General features: G+C 45.2%; 1 protein-coding gene across 1 annotated transcript in view; it reads left to right on the forward strand.

The window, feature by feature from the left end:
• Positions 1 to 22501, forward strand: part of USH2A (usherin) — a 301382-nt gene that overhangs the window by 68093 nt on the left and 210788 nt on the right. Inside the window, exons 15-20 of the mRNA XM_087829032.1 lie at positions 547 to 705; positions 4727 to 5221; positions 6229 to 6498; positions 8311 to 8480; positions 9643 to 9787; positions 18335 to 18565. Of these exons, the coding sequence (XP_087685158.1) occupies positions 547 to 705; positions 4727 to 5221; positions 6229 to 6498; positions 8311 to 8480; positions 9643 to 9787; positions 18335 to 18565 (1470 nt within the window). The remainder of the gene's footprint in view (positions 1 to 546; positions 706 to 4726; positions 5222 to 6228; positions 6499 to 8310; positions 8481 to 9642; positions 9788 to 18334; positions 18566 to 22501) is intronic.

A 22501-nucleotide genomic window follows, 5' to 3' on the forward strand; every position in this document is an offset into this window, starting at 1 on the left:
ACCTTCAGATTGTTTCTTGGTAATATTTGGACTACTTAGCGTTCATAACAGCCATCGCTATTTGGTGGCCAACCATTAACTTTTTTTACACTGTGCTCCGAGAAGCAAGCTGAGGCATTTTGTTTAATGCAACGGAAAACTTCCTTTGCAGAAACCCCCCCAAATCATGCTACTTGCATCTCAAGTGTCAATGGACCTTATTTGTGTCAAATTTTAAATTGATTTAATAGAAAATTCGTGTTCATCATCCTTGGATAGCTTCTCAAAAAAGTGCTGAATGTAAACTTTTAGTTTTTTCCTCCCCTCCAATTACACTTATATCAGCTGCACTGACCTACAGATTTGCTTTATGCTTACAGAGAAAAAGCTTTGTTTTAGAAATCCATGATATATCCCCTTTGTTTATTAATGTCTTGGTCAACCACATGTCTTCTTGATAAAGTAATCCTGAATCAGAAAGACCTCTTTGCTGGATATCTTACTTCAGGTTACTTGTGTGCGTATTGATTGCCTTTGCTAATAAATGCTCTCTCCGTTGTAATTTAGCTCCATCCCAGCAACCTCCACCCAGAGGACAAGTTCAAAGTTCTTCTGCCATCAATCTCTCCTGGAGCCCACCTGACTCTCCCAATGCCCACTGGCTCACTTACCGTTTATCCAGGGACGGGTCTGAAATCTTCAGAGCTGAAGATCAATACCCATACGGTGAGTGTGAAGATTTGGTGATGGAAAGATAGACTATTCTGAGGGGTTGATACATTAGTTAAGTTCTTTGACACTGAGGATAAATGTTGTGGTTTCCTCTGTCTAGCACAGAGTGTTTCAAGCAGAGAGAGAATTACAGATCTCACCAGTCGTCAAAGAAAAGCTGTAAATGAGATGCTTCTTACTTGATAATCCCTTAATGCCTATCAAGTTCTCAGAGATGAGATGGAGAAGACCCGTCCGGCGTTGATGGGGACGTGTAGGAGCTCAGATGTACTTCAGCTGCTGGCGTGTCTGCGTGGGCTCGTTGGCACAACTCTTCAGGCAGGATAAATTGTTAAGATATATGAGAAGCCTTACCCTTTTGTATACCATTCGACCCAGCAGATTTATTTTAGGAAATTTGTCTTCGATGAGTAGTCATCAATGGACAGAAAATCACAAAATATATTCAAACTTACATTCTTTGTAATAACAAAATGTTGGAAAAATTCAGACATTCAAAAAGCTTTCAGTGAATTATGGTACATGGCATACTAGAATCCTGCTACATTGTGAAATAACCTGTAGGATGCGATTGCCTTAAAAATACCTCAGTTTACATATTAATGAGTGGAAAAATGTTCATGATGTATTGTTTAAGGTAATTAAGTGATGTTAAAAATAACCCACGAATTATATTTTAATTCAAAAATATATAAAAATTACCGGGAAACTTACAACGCACCAATCTAGAGTTTTTTTCTGGGTATAAGGATTTACAGAAAATTTACCAAATATTTCTATACCGTGGATTCAGCTCTTAAAATTCTCAGGTTAAAAATGGATGGAGCACAGCATGATTTAAATTGAAAGAGGAAAGATTAGAAGAAACCATCAGCACTGTCTTTGCATCTGCAACGTGTATGAAGATTTTAGAGGAGCTTGTAGGAATCCAGCTGTGGAGACAGGTTGTGCTTAGAAAATATCCACTCCTGTGTTTTAGATACCGTTTCCCTAAAGGCACCATGAAGAAGCAGAACATGGTCCTTTGTCCCAGCTCTGTCTTCTCTGATTTTGGGGCCTTGCCTTGTTCAGCTCCAAGCTAGTCTAAGCAACTGAGATACACGGGAACAGGGATGCCAAGTCATGCTTCCAGTTTGTTCTCTTGGTTCAATGCCCAGCTCTCCAAATTCTAGTTTAACGTATTTAATTTGTTAGAAATGTGTGCAGAGCTTTGAATACTAAAATCCCATAATCTTACTCAGAATGATTAGGAGGATGCCTTCTTTTAGCATAGTGCAGGGCTTTCAAGCTCCTGCACAACACATGGTTTTATTTCGTCTATGGTATCACAGGCTGCCTGTCACCCCTAATTCTGAGTGACCCACTCCTGCGTTGTAGTGTCCGGCGCTTTCTGAAAACTGTGTCTCTCCAGCTCTCCAAGCCTTCTTGGAAGTTAATGGGAGCCCTGAACTTCACGATGCAGATTGCAAAGGGAAAGGAACATCTGCCTACATCTGCCACCTTGGCAGAGCATCCTAACATCCTGCTACTAGAATGTTTATTTTCTTCCAAATACCAGCATGATCCAGGTGTCCCGAAACTTAAACTTTGGTGATAGGGGAGGGGAGAGTTATAAAAAATATTGCAAGTGATGTTGAAGATGACATTTCCACTGCTTGAGTTACTGCTGAAGCGGTGGATTAGGGGCACCCAGGTTTCCGTGCAGCGTAATTCAATAATGAAATTAAACTTCGCTTCTACCCTTCAGTCCAGAGGCGTATTTTCCATAGTCACCCATTGTGATCTGTCTTATAGGGCATCACAGGGGAGTAAAGCACCCTGGCTCTTTCTCATGTTTGCGCTAATACAGAATCCAAGGAACAGTCTCTTACATAATAAATGGGTCTTCATTATCTCACCAGACATTTATGCAACCCTATTATACAAGGTATTATTGCTAAAACCTTATTTTTCATGAAAAAAAATGCCACTTCCAGCTTTTCTTGACAGTCACTGTAATTAACGATGGGACAATTATCTGCGTGATGGCCTTTGAGCAGTAAGAACAACTGGTCAGCGCTGTCAGAATTTTGCACCATTTGATTAGCCTGTTTCCAGCGTGGGAGAAGCATGTGTAACGTGAAAAGGAAACAGTCCTTACATTCAGTCGGATGAACACAAAGCTTTGGGTTAAATGCAGGCGTTTGGAATTATAGGTGGAGAGTCACTGAACTTTTCAAAGAAAATTAATAGTGTCGTCTTCCAAGCGAGTTTGATCGGTTGGTTGAGGCCACTGTAGAATTTGTCGTTAGAATGGACTTTCCCCGGCTGGCCTGGGATTCTGCAGGTCACCGGTTTCCAGCTTAAGGTCATTATCTTAAGGCACATTATCTTCTTTAGAGCTTGCCAGTGATGGATTATTGGTAACCACATGCTAATATTGGTGGGATAATTTTTAAGTTTCTGAATTAACTTTAACTTCCCAGTTAGGGTATCAGGAATTCTACATAATGAACACCTAATATTATCCCCCCTGCAGCCCCACTCTGGGTTGCACACAAATGTTTTCTGTGTCATAGGCGTGAGGAGAACAGCTCTTGTAGGATATTGTGCTCTTTTAATGCTGTTGACATTTTAGGGGTGGCCAGTACCGATTGGAGACTGTACCTCTCTGCTGTGGGGAGACAAGAGAAGACTCACTGGGCTGATCGGCGAAGCTTTCCCCCCTGCCCCCCCCCCCCCCGATTCACAATCAGTTAAATCATTTCTCGTGCCGAATGCCATGAGTAGGGAGATTGTCCTTAAATGTCACCCTGGGGAGCTGCTTCCACAGGGAAACTAGAAGATGATTGCTTTGACGATAATGTAGTTTTTAAGTTTAGAGCTTCAGACCCAAACTGCTCTGTGGTTGCTGTGTCCTGATTGGACTCCAGTGCAACGCTCACCTATTTTCATGCAGAATTTGCAATGACATGTACAAAGAATGGCAAAATTGCCCTTCACTCAGATGTTCGCTTGGTCCGCTCAGGCTACTATAAAAGAAAAATACCACAGTCTGGGTGGCTTATACACAACAGGAATTTATTTCTTCAAGCTCTGGAGGCTAGAAGTCCACCATGAGGGTACCAGCAAGATCAGGGTCTGGCGAAGGCCCTCTTCTGGGTTAGAAGAGATCTTCGTGGGACCTCTTTTATAGGGGCACTAACCTCATTTATGGGAGCACCCTCTTAACTTCCCAAGGTCCCCATCTCTTAACATGATCACCTTGGGCATTAGGTTTCTACCCCATGAATTTCGGGAAGAGACAAACATTTCATCTATGGCATTCACTCTTGTTGTTTAGTCTTCAGTTAATCCCTTCTCCCAACTACCATGGTGGCCCTGGGGGAAGGGCAGTTTCTCTCTGGCCCTTTGCTGCCGCAAATCCTTCAGAGGATGCTGGCTCATTTGTGACGTGTAGCAGGTCACAACTCAGCCGTTGGCATGCTCACGGCATCAACTTCTGATACATGTTGCTGGTGGACACAAGCTTCTTTTCAGCTCCCTTAGGTCCTTGTGAGCTCCCAAGTAGCTCGGCCTCCCCGAGGCTCTTTACATTTCTAGGAACTTCCTGAGGTTTGTTATCCATGTCCATCATTCAACCTTTGGGCCTCCCAGGGCTGAAGGGTCATCTTGCCCCAGCCACAGGAGGTCCCCTAACAGGCTCACTGGCCCTTGAGACAGCATCGTCACCATTCGGGAAGCCAAGAAACCCTGTGGATTAAAACCACTCTGATGCCTAACTGTTCCTCTGTCGGCACTCACATGTGCTGGATATTCATAAAAAGTGGGGGGAGAAGGGGGTGCAGGGTAAAAGGGGCCAATGGGGGAAAAGGGGGACATCTGTAATACTGTCAACAATGAAGATAAATAAAAAAAAAGTGGATTGGTACTGTTTATATAGTTCAGTTACATAATAGGAAGACAAGTCGAAATGATTCCTTACTGATTTTGTGGAATGTAACCGTATTCTTCTTCTTTTTTCTTTTAATTTCAGACATCCAGCACTTCTCAGACACTGCCCTGTCGCCCTACACCTCCTACGCCTACGCCATCGAGACCACCAATGTGCATGGTTCCACAAGGAGCGTAGCTGTCACCTACAGGACAAGGCCAGGAATCCCGGAGGGCAGCTTGAACTTAAGTTACATCATCCCTGTCAGCTCCGACTCGGTGACACTCACCTGGGCCGCACCCTCCGACCGGGCTGGTCCTATAGACAAGTATATTTTGTCCTGTGCCCCTGTAGGTGACACCCAGCCGTGTGTTCCCCACGAAGGCCTCGAAACCTCAGCTACAATCTGGAACCTGGTTCCCTTCACCGAGTACCGTTTTTCGGTGCAGGCGTGTACTAGTGGGGGCTGTTTACACAGCTCCCCCATAACCGTGACCACAGCCCAGGCACCTCCCCGTGGGCTGGGTGCACCCGCCGTGCGGCAGATCAGTTCCACAGAACTTCACGTAGGATGGTCTCCACCAGAGGAACCAAATGGTAGGCATTCAAGGCCTAGATCCCACCCTCTTGGGCCAAACATGAATGAGAGTCTAAAGAATTTGGAATCGTGCAATGAGAGGCTGGCAATGATATGCATTTTTATAACTGCAGGATATAATAATTGAGAAACAACCTCTAAAGATGTAAAATAGTGTTTGTCCTGGTGAGTAGAACGACTGTGTTTCTTTAATCTAATAACAAATTCCATTCATTTAAATTGCCCCTTAAAAGGCTAATATTATCTTTGCTCTTAATGACATCTGCCACAACACAAATTATGTTTCTAATTTGAAACTCACTCACAAAATGCATTATATTTGACTGTGTCACAAAGTTTAGGGCACCTATGAGCAGTAAATTTTCTCTTTTAGGCCTAAAAAGATATAAAATAATACAAAAAATATGTATATAGGCCAGCTGACTCCATTAAGTTAATTTTTGTATTCATACAATTGAACCCTGTTATATAGGCCAGACACAAATTCATAGTTTTTTAGTAATTTAATATTATGTACGCATTATTGCAAAACCTTCTTTCTGAGACTTTTTAAATTACTTGATAAACTGGGTAGAAATTAACTCTAATGTTCTAATATTTATACAAACAGGGCTTATGTGAAACAGATAACCAAATTAAAATCCCCAAGTTTGAAAATATACAAATTGGAATTATGGCAATTAAATTCCCATAAAGAAATAGCTATTCTTAGTAGAAATAATGACCATTCATCCTGAAAAAAATAATGAATTTACCTGCCATAAATTATAGTTTTTTTGTGTCTGTCTACATTCCCATTTGGCTTGCTTTTCCCGTGAAAGTGCTTTTTAGTAGTATTTCCTACCTTCATCTATTCATCCGTCTGTTGATTTTTATAAGTCCCTATACTCCGTGTTACTAAGGAAAGGGGGAGGTCATTTTGTCAGGGGAACAGTGAAAACCCAACAGTCTTGAACTGACATGACCCCACCCCGAGTCACCTTGGTCCCCTCTATTACTTTTCCAGGAATAATTACAAGGTATGAACTGTACATGGAGAGACTGGGCTCTGACGGGGAGCCCAGGTCAGCAGGAAGCCGGGTTTTTGAGGCCAGCGGCTGCCTCAGTCCCCACCCCTCCGCAGAGCCGGCCGGCGAAAGGCCAGCGAGTGCCCCTCCGACGGCCACTGTCATCGCGGGCCTGGAGCCTCACACCAAGTACCGGTTCCGAGTCTCGGCCGAGAACGGGGCCGGCAGCGTGTCCTCCGCCTGGGCCTCGGGGCGAACGGGGGAGTCAGGTGAGGCTCAGGCTTTGAATTCTACTCTGAAAACTCCTGAGGGACAATGCTGCCTCGAATTAACGTCAGCAGCAACTAAAGTAGGAATTATAAACTTCCATAAGCCGGGGGAAAATGTAATACTTCGGTTGGTTACATCGATAACTCAAGGTCATAAAGAACTTGCAGTTAAGTTTTAGGGGAAAAAAAATGCTTTCGTTTTACTTCAAGGGGGGAAAACGACTTCAGTCTAGTTCCAGTCTTTTAGGAATGTTTGCAAAATAGCAGTTGGCTTCCGGTCCTGAAGTGGGTCGGCCGTCTCTTTTCATCTTCCCCAAATTCAGCACAATGCATGTTCCACGAAGGAGAGACTTGTGACAAACGTCACAAATCTGATTATGTTCTTACTTCTCTCTCCAACACAAGTAGCTCAGCTGCTAGATTGTACCTAATGACAGATTCCTAGATGTCCACATCTAGGAATTCACAAGTGTGCTTATATGAGCAGTTGGCAATGTGGAAAGGAAGGAGGCTGAGCTTTTTTTTTTTTTTAATAATTTTCTTTCTTTTTTTTAATATGTCTCCATTGATTTCAAAGAGAGGGAGAGAGAGAGAGAAACATCAATGATGAGAGTCATTGATCGGCTGCCTCCTGCTCGCCCCCAACTGGGGATCAAGCCCACAACCCGGGCCTGTGCCCTGACCGGGACTCGAACTGCGATCTCCTGGATCCTAGGTCAGTGCTCAGCTGCTGAGCCATGAGCGTGAACATTTTTAACTTTTTAAATGTATCTTTACTAAGGCAAATGAGATATTTTTAATTCTCCACCTTACTCTTTACATGAAAAAAAAAAACAACTTCAGATTTTATGAGTCTTTGACAAAATTAAAAGTACACTTTTGTTACGCTTTGACGTCGTGGAAAGCAAAGAAACCCAAGTCCCTATGTACCCTGGGCCCGTTAGGACCGGGGAGGGGAAGGGTAGCCACGGGTTGATGTCCGAGGGAATCATTTCATGAATAAAACGCATGTTGTGCCTGAGCCTCCTGAATGGCTGCCAGGCGTCTTGGACACATAATAGAGCCATGATCGCGCAAGTGATGAGCCATGGCGCTGTGGAAGGGGAAAGTCAAGGTCAGAAACGAAAAGTGATGGGTGACACCGCGACTCCGGACCCTCATCATCTTATGGGTCACTGGCTAATGAAAGTGCGGCGAGGTTCTTGGCCGATGCGCCTTCGGTTAGCACATTTAAAATCCACATTAAGATCCCAAGGATGGCAAGGGGAGAATGTATGTGTATTTATAGACCTTGCACATTTCAACCGAGATTTATTGGAAACTTAAAAAATTCCTTGGGGGTTATTTAGAAGATTTTTAGACTTACCTCTTTCATAATACTCCCCCAGGCGCATTGGTTTGGCTCAGTGAAATGCTCCTCCACGTAAGAAATCCTGCATGTCGCTGCACACCCTTCTGAACTTTCTGGACTGATACCTATTCTGTTCTCTTTTTCTAATGCTTTAGAAGAACCTATGGTTTCCCACCCAGTTCTCTTTATGAACACAATCAAATTCCTGGATGGTTTTTATGTTGTAAATGGAAAATGTCTTTGCTGGTGATATGAAATTGTAGGCCATCCTTGAAGATCACATGAAAAAAATGACCAGTTCTTACACGCAACAGCATATTCTTTGATTTTTAAAAATCGGAATATTATGTAAAAAAAAACGCAACAGGGGTATTTCAGAAACTTGAATAAAAATGTGGATCCGGTTTGAAAAACCTGTCGGTACAGCTTTCATTGCTCTGCTGTTGTTTTGCCCTGGACAGAGCCTGTCCTCATGACCCCCCCGACGGTCGTCCCCCTCTCCCCGTATTCTCTCAATGTGTCCTGGGAGAAGCCGGCGGACAGTGCTGTGAGAGGAAAGGTTGTCGGCTATGACATCAGTGTGATTTCTGAGCAGTCCCCCCAGCAGTCGATGCCGGTGGTGTTTCCGCAGGTATGAATATTCTCAACTAATGTCCTTGCACAGCTATGTCTTCGCTTTGACATCTGAGTTTGCAGAATTCAGGGACGGAATTCTCCCGTGTGCATTGCCTAAATGGGGCATTTATTCCATAATGTAATGTGATGTAATAGGTACAAAGCTTTTCTATTGATGTAACTTATTTTTTCTAATATAAACATATATTAAAACGAAGTTGGTATAATTTTGTTTCATAAATTTTATTGCACCCCTAAAGGGAAAATACCGAGAAAATTACTCCACATGTTACTACCCTTTCCAGTTTTCATATGTAAGGAATTTATTTATATTGATGAAAGAACTTTTTTTGATATCTACATAGAAGAAATAGTCTTGTATTTATGCTTATTGGCTTACTCTCCATTTCAATAACTTTTTTTCTGTGTATAATTTCCAGTGGTTCTTTTCATCTACAGACTAATAAATTTACATGATGCTTTGAGCCACTGTAGTTATAAAGACAGGACCAACTCTCCGTGTTGCTTATTTAATTACTTGTTTATGGACTAGGGAGCTCCTTCCAGTCTCCTGTCCTCAGATCTGCTGTTTTCATCTGAAATTGTGTGGTAAAGACATTTAAAAAAAATATAACCGCTCGACCTAATGTGCATGTGTTTATTTGCATAAGAAAGATAACTGAGAATTGACCTCATGTGGATGCTCAGTAATGTGTCTACCTTTTTCCCTTAATTTTTTTTTTTTTTTAAAGAAAATGATGGGATTGATTTAACAGTGACATTTCTGTACTATCTCCACCAAGCAGCATGTGGGCCTTGCTGCGCTGGGCTAGCTATGGCCAAGCCCTACGGCTTTAATTGGAGCTCTTCATGGCAACAATGACAGTGTCACCATCCTTTATCTCTACCATCGGTGACAATAACCATACCACCACGCTGCTTTATGAGGCCGTAACTCGGTTTCTTCATTCATCCACTCAGGAACCGGATTATCACCTCATAAAACAGTGTGACTGCACAATTATCAATTAAACCCTAGCTTGTTGAGACTCTTCAACTTTTTTTTTCTTTCCCTAAGAGTGATTGGTGGGAATTCCTTCTGTGGGACTTTGACGGCCGAGGTTATAGTTTTCAAACTGATTATCTAGTGTCTGACATTTGTTTGTTTTGACTCGAAGGTGTTGGCCAGGGCTGAACCCCATCAACGGTCCTATATTGTGACAGGACTAAAACCTTACACGATCTACAGCTTCACCGTTTCTCTCTGCAACTCAGTTGGCTGTGTAACCAGTGTTTCGGGAGCAGGACAGACGTTAGCAGCAGGTAAGCCTTTATTAATGGACATGAAAAATATATTGTCTGTTTATACATGAACACCCACAAAACTCAACACCTTCTCTGGTTGGGACTTCATATTTATCTTCTTTGCTTTCTCCTGCTCCCTCACTGATCCTGATTGCTATGTACCTTGACATTTTTAAACAACAACAACAACAAAAACTTAAGTTTAAGAGGTGCCTAGGAGTCCTGAGTTGTAACTGTTATCATAATAAGAAATATAATTAGACGCAGAGAAACTCCGGGGTTCAGCCACCATCCTAGGTCCTAGTGGTGTCCTGACAGTTGTTAGAAGTATTCAGGAGGCCTCTTTGGGGGGCTGAGAATACCTGGTCCCTCCACGTTGACCTTCTTTGTGGCGCTGGGTCCACTCACTCCTGCCAAAGGCAACCATCCGGAATTCCCGGGTTGCCATTGTGTTATATTTTGCCTTTATAGGCAGCAGTGTGCTTATTAACTTGTTATTAATAAGAATCTCCTACGTTTATAAAATTTAAAGACGTGTCAAGTATGAGCATGGTAGGAAATGCTTTGTATACATTTTTGCTTCTTTAAGAACAGACTAGATTCAGTACAGATGTGATTACGTGTATTATTACGTAGATAACCCAATGACTGAGCATTTCGTGTGTTTTCAAATAGGTTTTAATATCAGCAGTCCAACAAGGTTTGGCTTCCTACTGCTCTTTAAGGAAATGTCGAGAAGGGTACAGACATATTCAGCTATAAAATATCCCCTAGATCTTCCTGTCTTCAGGTCCAATTCTAGAGCCTGTCGTTTTGTTTTATTTGCATTCTGGCAAAACTCACTGGGCTCAAATGATCTCATCCAAGTAACTTTTGTTTCTTCAAATTTTCCATCAATGAGAATGACTCCCAAATTCCAAGAAATTATGTTTTATTATCTCTGTGCATGTATTTTCATATATTTAATCTATAACCGACCCACATTTAATCTGTATGTGTTCCAAATGTATGCATCCATGCAGTACCTAGCTTGTTCAAAACGCCATTCTCTGATAAGACTGTATGTTTATTTATTTTGTATGCCTCGTTAGGGGGATTAGTGGTGGTGGATAACTGAGGAAGATTCTGTCTCCTTTAGGAAAAATGGCACGATTTGTATAAATGGTTTGGGACTAGAGAATGAAAATTGCAAGAGGCATCAGGCTTGTGGGCTGGGGAGAGCGAAACAGAAACAAGAGAAGCTTGTCTTGCTTGAAGATTTGCCCGAGGTAGAGTCGAGGATGGAGGGACCCCCACCGTGCGACAGAAGAACCGAAACCCTGGCTTCTCGGGGGTGCAAAACATTTAAAAGTCATCAGTGTGACTATCCAGCCTATAGTCACATATTCCTGGTAACATCTCTCCCAAGTGTCTGTCCAACAGTTTGCTACCTTAGTGACAGGGCAGCTCGTACCTCCCAGGCAAATGCCGCCTCTTTCAAAAGCTGGTTTCTCATGTTGATTTGAATGACCTCCCTGGGTCTCCTCTCCTCCGGGCTACATTTTCAGGTGTCCCCCACCTGCAGCTCCCATGCCATGGTCTCTAGCCCTGTTCCTGCAGGCCCTCCCTTCTAGGTAAGATCTAGAATGGCTCTGTGCAGACACAAACTAAAGGAACTGGAGGGAGACACGCCTGTCCCCAGAGACCAGACACATCCTGGAGCTGGAAAGAGTAAAACAAGGAACATGTCCATGAAACAATCCTTCCGACTCAGCGCCATGGTACCATCACCCTCACCGGCTGCGGTGAGTCCTGTGGCATGGAGGACCCTGCACCCAGCACCCAGGGGCTCTGTGCGGCTTCCACTCTAGTTTCAGGTGATGGGCTTGAGGCCACGTCTGTCCACTGGAAGGTAACTGAATGGAAACGAGCCTAAACCCTCCGATTCCTCCCACTACCTCCCTATCTTTGAAAAGTCGAACTTGAAACATATATTCTCTGAAAGCCTTGAGATGCGCAAATTAATCGACTTCTTAGACAAAGAGCGTATTCATATATTTAGGGGAGAAATGAATAAGCCAGAGTGGCCCAGGCTGGGACGTGGGCTCTCCCAGGAGCAGCTGCTTCTCTCTCTCTCACAAAATCTTCAAGGGATGGCGTTGGTGGCTCTGCAGTCGCTTCTGGGGCTCCCAGGGTAATGAGCTCATGGGCTGGACCCTCTTAGAGTCCTGGTTATACCTGAAAATTACCCTTTTAATCTAGGAAATCTGTGCACTTCCTTTGCAAATTAAGCACACTTTAAACCTTTTTTTTTTTAAAGAGAAATTTCTTCTGGAGATCCATTCCTAGAGGGACAACGTTCCCTTCCCTTTGCCAGTCATAAGTCAACCTCTGCACCCCGAGCTCAGACGCGCCCATCTCCCATGAAGCAAGTAATTAGCGGTGCATTGGGCTCTTTTCTCTGAATCCAGAGTAAAACGTATGGGCCGTTGGCTGCTGGGTTGCAAACATACATTGTTTTGCATGCAGGTACATAAGTCTTTTCCCTGTGACTAGGACCCACAGTGATTAAACAAGCACTCTGAATATGTTAATTTATAATTTTAATTACAGCAGTCTTGTACATATAGTCATTAGCGAGCACCAATATAAACATTTTTCCATCTTTTTATTAATAACGCATAAACCAATCACCCAGTTACTTCTGGGAGGGCGCCTCTTGTTTGTTCCTAACACAATCTTTGTTCTTAGTTATGAATGCGCTGGGTTCCTTCCTGTCTGGAATAATCCCTCATTAAGCCCGTCACTTTCCGCCCCACGCGAAAAAGGGGGGGGCATTGTCATGCCCACGCCGAGTGTCGTATTAAAGAGCACGTTACCGAACACGTCTGCGGCTGTCCTTCAATTCGTTTTCTCTTCTTTGAATTTAATTCCATTTGTTGTTAAACTACCGGCTTGACGGATGGACCCGTGAATCCGGGAAACGGGGGGGGGGGGGTACGGGGGGGGAATCAAAGGCTCTCTCGGAAGAGCTGCAGAGGCGAGCTGAAATGAATTGGCTTCACCTTTGCAAAGAACACTCGAGCAGCCCAGGAATCCTCTGATGATTCCGCCGGGCTAATTATCCAATTATTTATTCCGCGAGTCAAGGCACCGCGCTGCAGCGGGAGACATGGAAAGCAATCTGAGGAACCTGGCCGCGACAGGTGACCTCGGGGGCCTCCGAGACAAGCGGCGTCCGCGCAGACCCGTCTCGCCCGGGCCTTTCAGGCAGCCCCGGAGCCTCGGCGACACCCCGAGGACACGGAGGCCTGTTCCTGTCGGCCTGTTTGTTTGTTTTGCTCGGCCATCGACAGAACCACTTCGGGCCTTCTCCCCACCACGTCGAATTTCCGCGGCTCTCCAGCAACGCTTCAGTTGTATTTCTCTTGATTAAAAGCCTTTGGTGGAGGGCAATACTTTTTAATTGCCTAATGATATAAGCCGGTCCTTCGGAAAGAACCGCACATTTAGGAGTTCATTTGCAATATAACTGAAAAATTCATTGCATGGCAGTAAAACAATTTACTGTTAATTACAAGGAGCAGAATTTGCTGTAGCATGCGCACGGAGCGCCATGAATCATGCGGCGCTCCTCGAGATTTATAACAGATGTGTAAGTGGGATGAATTAGCAGGGTTTAATAACAGAGACACAAATCATGCAGACTTCAAGGAGCTTTAATTGATATACTAGCATGTGACAGGCATGAATCACTCAGCCATTCAGCAGTACTGTAACATATGGTCAGCTCAATATGCTGCCTCTTAAATCGGTTGGTGAGTCGTTGGTTGTCCCATATGGTGGAAGCAATATATTTTTCATGATTTAAAAAAAAAAAGCATCCATTTTTTAAAGAAATATGATTGCAGAGCATGTTTGTTATTGAAGAGTCACCCGAATGCCAAATTCTTTCTTTTTTTTTTTTAATGATATTTTGTTTTTTTAACATGGCAGCTTCCTAAAACAAATAGCGACGGCCCACTTGTAATATGCCAGGTCGCTGGAGGCCCTCGGAGAACCGAACGGGTGCTTGTTGGCGCACTCGATTTACCGCAAAGCCGAGAGGAGGGCCACCGGTGCGAGCGGGGGTTGTCAGGGAGGCCCTTCAGGCTTGGGCAAAGCCAAGCAAATGATAGGAATGATGTCACTTTCGAGAAGTTCAGGGATGCCCCGATTGGCACGTAGAATAGCATCAGTTGAACGGGAGACCCTTACTTAGCAAGCTACACAAGTGACCGTGATAATACCGTGACCCCCCCACCCCAATGCAACAATGGGACATAACATTTTATAGCAACATCTTAATTAAACATTCAGTCCTCCGGGATCGTTCTAAGAGAAATCCTGGCAGACCGACAGAGAGGGTCGCCCCGATTCCGTGTCATTCTAGAAGAATTATTGCAGTGTAGGAAAACATGTATCCCGGCGTGAACCAGTGACTGGTAGCACGGGAACATTTCTTTATGGAAACCGGGGCCTGGCAGCTTCCGGCGTCGCTCCTGCAGCATCCGTAAATCTGACAGGCCTGAGAAAGGGATATTGCAGCCCCAGAACTGTGGCTGCCAGGATTTAATGTCAACAATTAAAATTTATTTTGATCCTTACCTACTGTTTATTACTGTTTGTATACACAACAGACCTCACTAATACAGAGATGCACTATTAGATGGAATTACCATCTGTTCACAGGGAAACGCTGGCATCTGTCTTAGATGCTAAAACTAAAATGATATTATTTCCCACAAAACAAAATTAACTGCTTTGACTCGCCGGCTTTAATTTCAGATGTGCGGATGCGCAGAAGGAAAAGGCTTGTTGGTGAAATACGTGGTGACCTCTGTCTCAGGGTCTGTATTTAGATACATGGCTTCAGCTGGGGGCCTGTACTTGGCCTTTCTGGGGCACAGAAATGGCATTCGGAGTTCACACTTTTTAAGACTAAGATGCTGTTATAGCTTTGTGATGCACTAAGTATATAGTAAGGCATTAAAACAACACAATCATTCGTGAAAATTGCATCAGCCCGTATAGTATGCAAAATATTTGGATAGATGCGCCCTAAGTCCGTGCAGGGAAAGAAATTAAATAGACAAAAATCCATCTGAACAAAGTTACCATAGGTTCCTCAAGTGACACCTTGGGGAAAATATAACCCATATCTTCTCTGTGAGACTAGTTTTGATTTCATCCGATGCCGACAAATATAAAAGATTTATATTCAGCACCTTATGTTTTTTTAAGCCTAAGTATCCTATAAAAAATAAAGGTCCCTAGAAATTAGAGGACCGGGAGCACCAAGGACAGTGGTAGTTTCCATCCCAGTGTTGAGCCCGTGACGCTCCTTTCTGAGAAGCCAGACTTCAGTTCTCCGTATCACCAAATAATAAATTGCAGCTCGCCCGCGTTTAATGCATGTACACAGTGCATTAACTGTAACTGTAGTACATTTATTTGTGCTGGAGGAGACTGGAAAATGATTAAAAAATCAATACTTTGCTGTCAGAGAGGCAAGCGTTACAATGCATTTAAGGAGATAATTGCAGGAGCCCCATAAAAGCTTCGAGTTTGGGGTAGCAAGAACGCCATAATTACAGTCCAGGCCACCGCCTTTTATTAGCGGTGGACACTAGGGAACAGAGCTCAGGGTCATCCTGGCTGCTCCACCTGCAGCTCAGAAATCGGGGCTCTGCTTCCCTCTTCACAGGTAGGATCCTAGTGACCTGCAGATTATGGTCGGTCACCAGGATGATGGCTGATCAAGGCGGTGTTTACTCACCGAGGAGGGGATGTCCCTTAAAGTCCTGAAAGCACGCTCTCTGGCTTCTGGTCGTGTCACAGAACACGGGAACATGGTAATGTTTATATGCCAGGCCAGGGTCAAGACACATGGCAGCTCAGAGCTGAGGGGACACATTTGTCCAGCACCCCTCCCGGTTTACTCGTTGAGAAGCAACGCTTGAAAATGTCCCATCACAGACCTTTGTAACTGGACGAGATGCTCGACATTGTCAAGTCCATCTTGCTCCTCAACAGATGAGAGATTAAAGGACAGACCGAGTCATGGGTTCTCCAGTGTTCCAGAAGGAGGGGGCTTAGCCAGCGGAGAACCTACATTTTTCCCCTTTACCAGGTCAGTTTCATGACACATATTCTCTCTCTGTTTTCAAATATGTTTTTATTTATTGACTTCAGAGAGAGGAAGGGAGAGGGAGAGAAAGAGAGAAACATCAATGATGAGAGTCATTGATCGGCTGCCTCCTGCACGCCCCCTACTGGGGGGATCAGGCATGTGTCCTGACCGGGAATCCAACCGAGATCTCCTGGTTCATGGGTTGACGCTCAACCGCTGAGCCACACCGGCCGGGCTACACAAACTCTCTCTCTCTCGGAGACTCATAAACAAAGAAGGAAATGGTAAAACAGGTTTTGTTCCTTTTCCCCTGGTCAGAGACTAGATCGCCAACAGGGCGACACTGAGTGCGATCTCTGAGAGTGTGGGGGTGGGGGGTGGGGGGAATCTTTTACTCTTCTGGCCACTGACTGAAGAGCAGTTGAAGGAGGTCAGTTGCCAAGTGCCAGTCGGAGAAAAAGTCAAAATCGTTTTCTATTGACACGGTGCCTGAGGACGTCTTACATTAGTCTGCTCCGCAACACACTCCTGAAATGCGGGAGAGTCATTCATTCCTGGATCCCGGCCTCCGTAATGCACGAAGTTGGTGATGTTTTAAGATGTTGACGTGCCCCTGCTGTCTTCCTAGACAACAGACTCTTCGTTGAGGATAAATAAAGAGATTTGGTTTTAAAGGCCTGTCGTCAGCAGGAGCCTCTGCTCATTTAGCCTTCAGCTCTTCTCCGATGATGCTCAAACTCCACACTACATAAATCCTGCAAGTGTAAATTTATGCATAATGATATGCTATTAATCAGATTATAAAGCAATAAATGCTGCATAGAGAAGACTATAGATTATCCAGCATTTTATAAAAGACTGCTTATAAAGGGAAGAGACAGACTGGAAATCGGATTACAGAGCTATCGCAAAAAATACAAAGACATTGTCACTTTATTCGATGTGAAAACAGACTGTATGCTGCTATTCTTTGAAATGATGGATATTGAGGTTCCATTTCATCCTTCACATTTATAAGAAGATTTTCTGAGTAAATACTCATAGATTTTGAATGCGGATGAACAGTATTTTATCATAGGCAATTTAAAAGGTGTGTTGTTGCCGGCTGCTAATAACAGTGCCTTGTATTGATATGGAATTTTGTTTTGTAAAACCTAAAGCAATTACATGTATTTATTTTTTTAAGATTTTTTTTTTTTTCTTTGCTGATTTTATTGGAGAGAGAGAGCAAGGGAAAGGGAGAGAGAAACATGGATGTGAGAGTGAACCATGGACAGGCAGCTGCCTGCATGCTCAGCTGGAGAGGCCAGGTGCCCGTAGTTATGCCCAGTCCATCCTGACCGCTCCCTTCATTTGGTAAAGTGGGCTTCAGGGGACCTTGCGGGCGGCCAAAGCATCTGGGTAGAGGCCCCGCCCGCCCTCTGGAGGTGGAGCTAAAGGAGCCCCTCCTACTTCGACTTCAGGAACTCCCACAGCTCCTGGGGCGGTCTGCGGGCTCCCGGCCTTCTCTATGCCGTCTCTCTGTGGTTGTTGTACCAAAAGTGGTTTCCTGTAGAAGGGACCTCTCTGTGCAGGTTCCTTGTGCCGGGTAGTTTTGGGAAGCAGCTGGGAGCCAGGTAGGCGCTCAGGGTGCCTGGGGCCCCGGCCTACAGGGAGGAGCCGCTGGAGGCAGGGAGGCTGGGTGTGTGTGGACGCCCTGTTGTTTCTGCTGGCTGCTGCCTTTGATCCAGGCACAGGGCTCCAGGCCAGGCCAGGGCTCCAGGCACAGGGCTCCAGGCCAGGCCAGGGCTCCAGGCACAGGGCGCCAGGCCAGGCCAGGGCTCCAGGCACAGGGCTCCAGGCACAGGGCGCCAGGCACAGGGCGCCAGGCCAGGCCAGGCCAGGGCTCCAGGCCAGCTGCAAGGAGCAGGCTAGAGGATCTTGCAGGTAAGTCAAAGCCCCTCAATAGAGCACCTGTAGCTCAGCACGGTGGAGGGGACCTGGACAACATGGCTCATGCGCTCCTGTGCCCTGAGAGTTCCCGCGGGCACCAGGTTCTCCCTCGGCTCCCAGCCTCTCCTTCCTCCCTGTCTTGGCGGTTGTCAGCAGCCGCCCCTTCAGCGTTGGCTCAGTTGTCTTGCAGGAGTAACTGCTACCTCGGTACATGTGTGTTTCGTTTTGCTCGTGGGGGGGGGGTGAGTTGAGCACCCTCCCAGCCACTGTATCTTCAGTTAGTCACTTAAACTGCATTTCTTCCCATTTTAGATAAAGTGCATCTTGTGTTTTTGGCCCCTAGAATCCTGTTAGTACTTGAGAGCCTAGCGGTTTGATTTTGAGGATGATGCACAGGAGTGGGTGTGTCCGCACGTGTCCGTATCTGTGTCTAGAGACAGGAACCAAGTTCTCGAGTGTAACGAGCGTCTTCTTGCATTTAGCACCAGCCCGGCTGAGGCCTCCCGTGGTCGAAGGAGCCAACAGCACAGCCATCCACGCCCGATGGCTGGCACCTGAGGAACCGAATGGCCCTCCCCCCATCTACCAGCTGGAAAGGAGGGAGTCCTCTCTGCCCGCCCCGGGGGCCAGGGTGCTGAAAGGAATCCGTTTCCCAGGACACGGATATTATAAGTTTCCCAGCTCCACTCACCCTGTCAACACAGACTTCACCGGTGAGTGTGTCTGACGTCCCTTTATTCAAGAGGCACAAAGACCCGAAGGGTTTCTTAATAATTTTGATGTCCCTTTACAATGAATTTTTACCATGCCTATTTATAGAAACACGAATTCGACTCTTTGGTAACTTTAGCTTGATTGTGTCTCCTTATGTCTGTCTTTTTAGTATCCGAGGGGGGAAAAATAAAGTGGGGTAAGTAGTGGAAAGCAAAGAGAAAAGTGGATCGAGGAAATAAATAGACAGAAAAACTCATGGACACAGACAACAATGGGGTGATTGCCAGGGGGAGGGGTGGGGGTGTGGGGAAGGGTACAGGAGGGATAAATAGTGATGGTCAGAGACTTGACCTGGCGAGGTGCACACACAATAGAGTGTACAGATGATGTGGAATATTGTGCACCTGAAACCTGTATAATTTTGTTAACCAGCCTCACCCCAATAAATTCAGTAAAACACGCACAGACGCAAATGGTGCCTAAGTTGAGGACAATGAAATGGAACTTGCATTGTAAAATGTAGCTCGCATCTCGCTGTTTCTGCGTGCACCTAAGGTAAGCGCAGTAAACAGTTTGCTTTTCGGTGCAGCTGGCTGCCGATGCACAAGTGTAATGAATCATGATTACCCTCCCGCTGAGACGCATGGGGTTAATGAGAGCTTCACTGGCCCTGGTACCTCGGCACCGTCACAGCCACAAAGGCATCCGCGAGCCCCCTAAAATGCTCAGTGCCTGCTTAGGGTGAGAAAACGTCCAAGAAAGGAAGGAAAAGAGAAAAAGCAGGTATCTTAAAACGTAAGACTTTTTCTCAAATGCAAATAGAATCGAGCTCCCCGGCCCACCGTTTGGCTCGCGGTGTGTTTCCGCGAGGAGCAGCGTCGCTCCCTCGCCTGGGTGTAGCTCCGCGAGCGTGTCAGCTCGGATCTGCCGGCAGCCGGAGGACAGGTTTCTGATGGGATCACCCACTGTCGCCGCAGCGAAAGATGAAGTGGCCCGTCCGCCGCTAATACGGTTAGGCGTCTGCGCTGTCTCCGGAGCCGGCCTCATACTCCGAGGCGCGAGGGCTCGGGGCAGATGTACCGTCTGGGAAGTTTTCCAAATTCCGCTTTAAAAAAGTTAGGCCGTAACCACGGGCCTCACCGAACCGGGGTCCTTCTGTCTGTAACGAAGCCTCCAGCTGCACAGGAAATGTGGTTGGGGTCCACGCCGTGTGAAGGACAAGGCAGGGGGGTCGCAGTTCTGGCTCGAGCTGCTCCCTGGAGCTTTGGCGATTCCTGGAGAAAATATCCTTCTGCGTCAGGCACGTCCTGGGGCATCACTGGCCCCTTATACTAGTAGCTTTGCCTTCATTTTAAGGCTTTCTTTAACTTTAAAAGTAATCAGTCTATATCAAGTTATTGGGTTTTAAAAATTGTTTCATAATTCTTATTTTTCAATGACAGTTGACATTCACTATTATACTAGTTTCAGGTGTACAGAATAGCGATTGGACATTTATATACCTAACAAAGTAATCCCACTGATAAACCTGGTACTCAACTGACATTATACGTATTACAATATTATTGTAATTATAGAGTCAATATTATTGACTATATCCCCTAAGCTGCACTTTACATCCCTGTGACTATGTTGTAACTGCCAATCTGTGCTTCTTAATCTCTTCCCCTTTTCCACCCAGCCCCCCAACCCCCTGCCATCTGGCAAACACCAGTTGGTTCTCTGTGTCTGTGAGTTTGTTTTGGTTTTGTTAGTTTATTTTGTGTTTGGGGATGCCACATATAAGTAAAATCATAGGGTATTTGTCTTTCTCTTCCTGACGTCCTTTTCATGGCCAAGTAATATTCCATCGCATTTATGTACCAGTTCCTCCATCTATAATCTTCTATCAGCGGACACTTAGGTTGCTCCCATAACTTGAAAATTGTAAATAATGCTGCAATGAACATAGGGGTGCCTATATCTTTTCAAATTAGTGCTTTGTATTTCTTTGGATAAAAATCCAGAAGTGGAATTGCTGGGTTGTAAGGGAGTTCTATTTTAATTTTTTTGAGGAGCCTCCATACTGTTTTCCCACAGTGGCTGCACCCGTCTGCATTCCCACCAGCAGTGCACCAGGGTTCCCCTTTCTCCACACCCTCGCCAGCACTTGTTGTTTGTTGACTTATTGATGGAGCCATTCTAGGTGTGAGGTGATACCTCATTGTGGTTTTAATTGGCATCTCGCTGATGATGGGTGATATTGAGCATCTCCTCCTGTGTCTGTTGGCCACCTGGGTGTCCTCTTTGGAGAAGCCTCTACTCAGGTCCTCCGCCCTCAGGTTATTGGCTTGGTTCTCTGGCTCTGTTGGCTTGTAGAAATGTAACCGGATGAACCCATTTTTATTTTTTTATCTTTTTTTTTCCTTTCTGATAGTGTTCTTTCAAAACTCTCTAATATCCAGGAAGAGTATATTATCAGTCATTTACATCATAGTATAAATTTAAGGCCATATATTAACTCCCTCACTTCTGTGTGATTAAGAGTGACGGCTCTGGGAGCAGACTGGCTGATACGTTTCAGATCCATGCCCCATTATTTGTTAGCTAAGTGGAATTAGACAAACCACTTAATCATTTTTGTGACTATTTCCTTGCCTTTAAAGTTGGGATAATACTACTACTAACCATATTGATATCCAGCAGGTGGGAAGGATTAAAGGAGGGAGCCCACCTAATAAGCTTTGCACAGTGCCTGCCACACAGATTACTCAACAGTCATTAGACATTAGCTGATAACTATTACCCATTTAACAAATATTTATTAAGTGCCGATGATGGAGCGGGAGCTTTTCTAAGAGTCTGCTGCAATTTATAAAATCAACATTCTATTAATTCGCTTGCTCTTACACAGACAAAATATGTTTGCCTAAATGTTATATCTCGGGTATGAATCGTAGGCAGTATTCTGTATTAAAATGCGGTATTTAATATTGTTATTGAAAATTAAGTTAACCTACGTAGCGTTGGGGCATGGACAGGCTCCATTCCTGTGGGCGTTGTCGCTGTCATCTACTAAAGCGAGGGTTGTGCCAAATGACCGAGGCCTTTAATTTCCAGAAGTTTAAATCTGTGACTATCGAATCTTTAAGCAGCCTCAAAAATTCAGAGCAGAGGTTGTTATCAAGGCATCCGTGAGTTTAAAAAAACCCGAGATTTTTAAATAGGTCATTCCGTTATATGGTCCTTTTTTATTACATTTTGCTCACAGCTGATGATTAACAGAAGTTGACTCTATCTCTACTCATTTGACGAACCTGGTGATGGTGGGGGAATGACTCAGTATCAGGTGGGAGGTCCAGGCCTGGGTTACACCCGAGGGTGCACAGCAGCAGCCAGCTCGGCCCAGTGTCCTGATCTTGTAACTAGAAGGTCACGATGGCGCTCGGGGTGAAATATTCTCCTGGTTGCGTGGAGTTAACGGGACTCCCTTCGTCCAAAACAGAAAGAGCAAAGGGAGCCTCCCCTCCCTGCTGGAAGCCAAAGGGGAGACAGATCACTGTGTCTTCAGAGGGGGGCGGGGGGGAATGCCCATTTTGTTCAGAAATTCAGAGTCAGTCCACTCGATTTCCATAAAGAGCTTAGTCTTTCCCAAGCAGTGCCAGGGACCCAAAGGAGGTGTGAAAGCAGAAAACGCCGTGCGGCTCAGATTGGCATTCCAGGGGTGACCCCTCTCCCCTGTCCCTTGTCTTTCTCCTATTAGTGAAAACAGGCCCATGATCATTGGGGGGGGAAGGGGGGCAGGTTTGACTCTTGCAGCGTCTGGATGCCAATCACACCAGCCTTTCCTGGTGACCCTGCCCAGAAACCCGCGGCTGCCCGTGGGGAGATCTTTGTTGCAGGCCACGGGGGACGCGGGCGTACGTGCGCACCTGGATGTAATTCCCTTTTATTTG

This window comes from Miniopterus natalensis, chromosome 21 (genome assembly GCF_054644295.1).
Source record: "Miniopterus natalensis isolate mMinNat1 chromosome 21, mMinNat1.hap1, whole genome shotgun sequence".
Lineage (NCBI taxonomy): Eukaryota > Metazoa > Chordata > Mammalia > Chiroptera > Miniopteridae > Miniopterus > Miniopterus natalensis.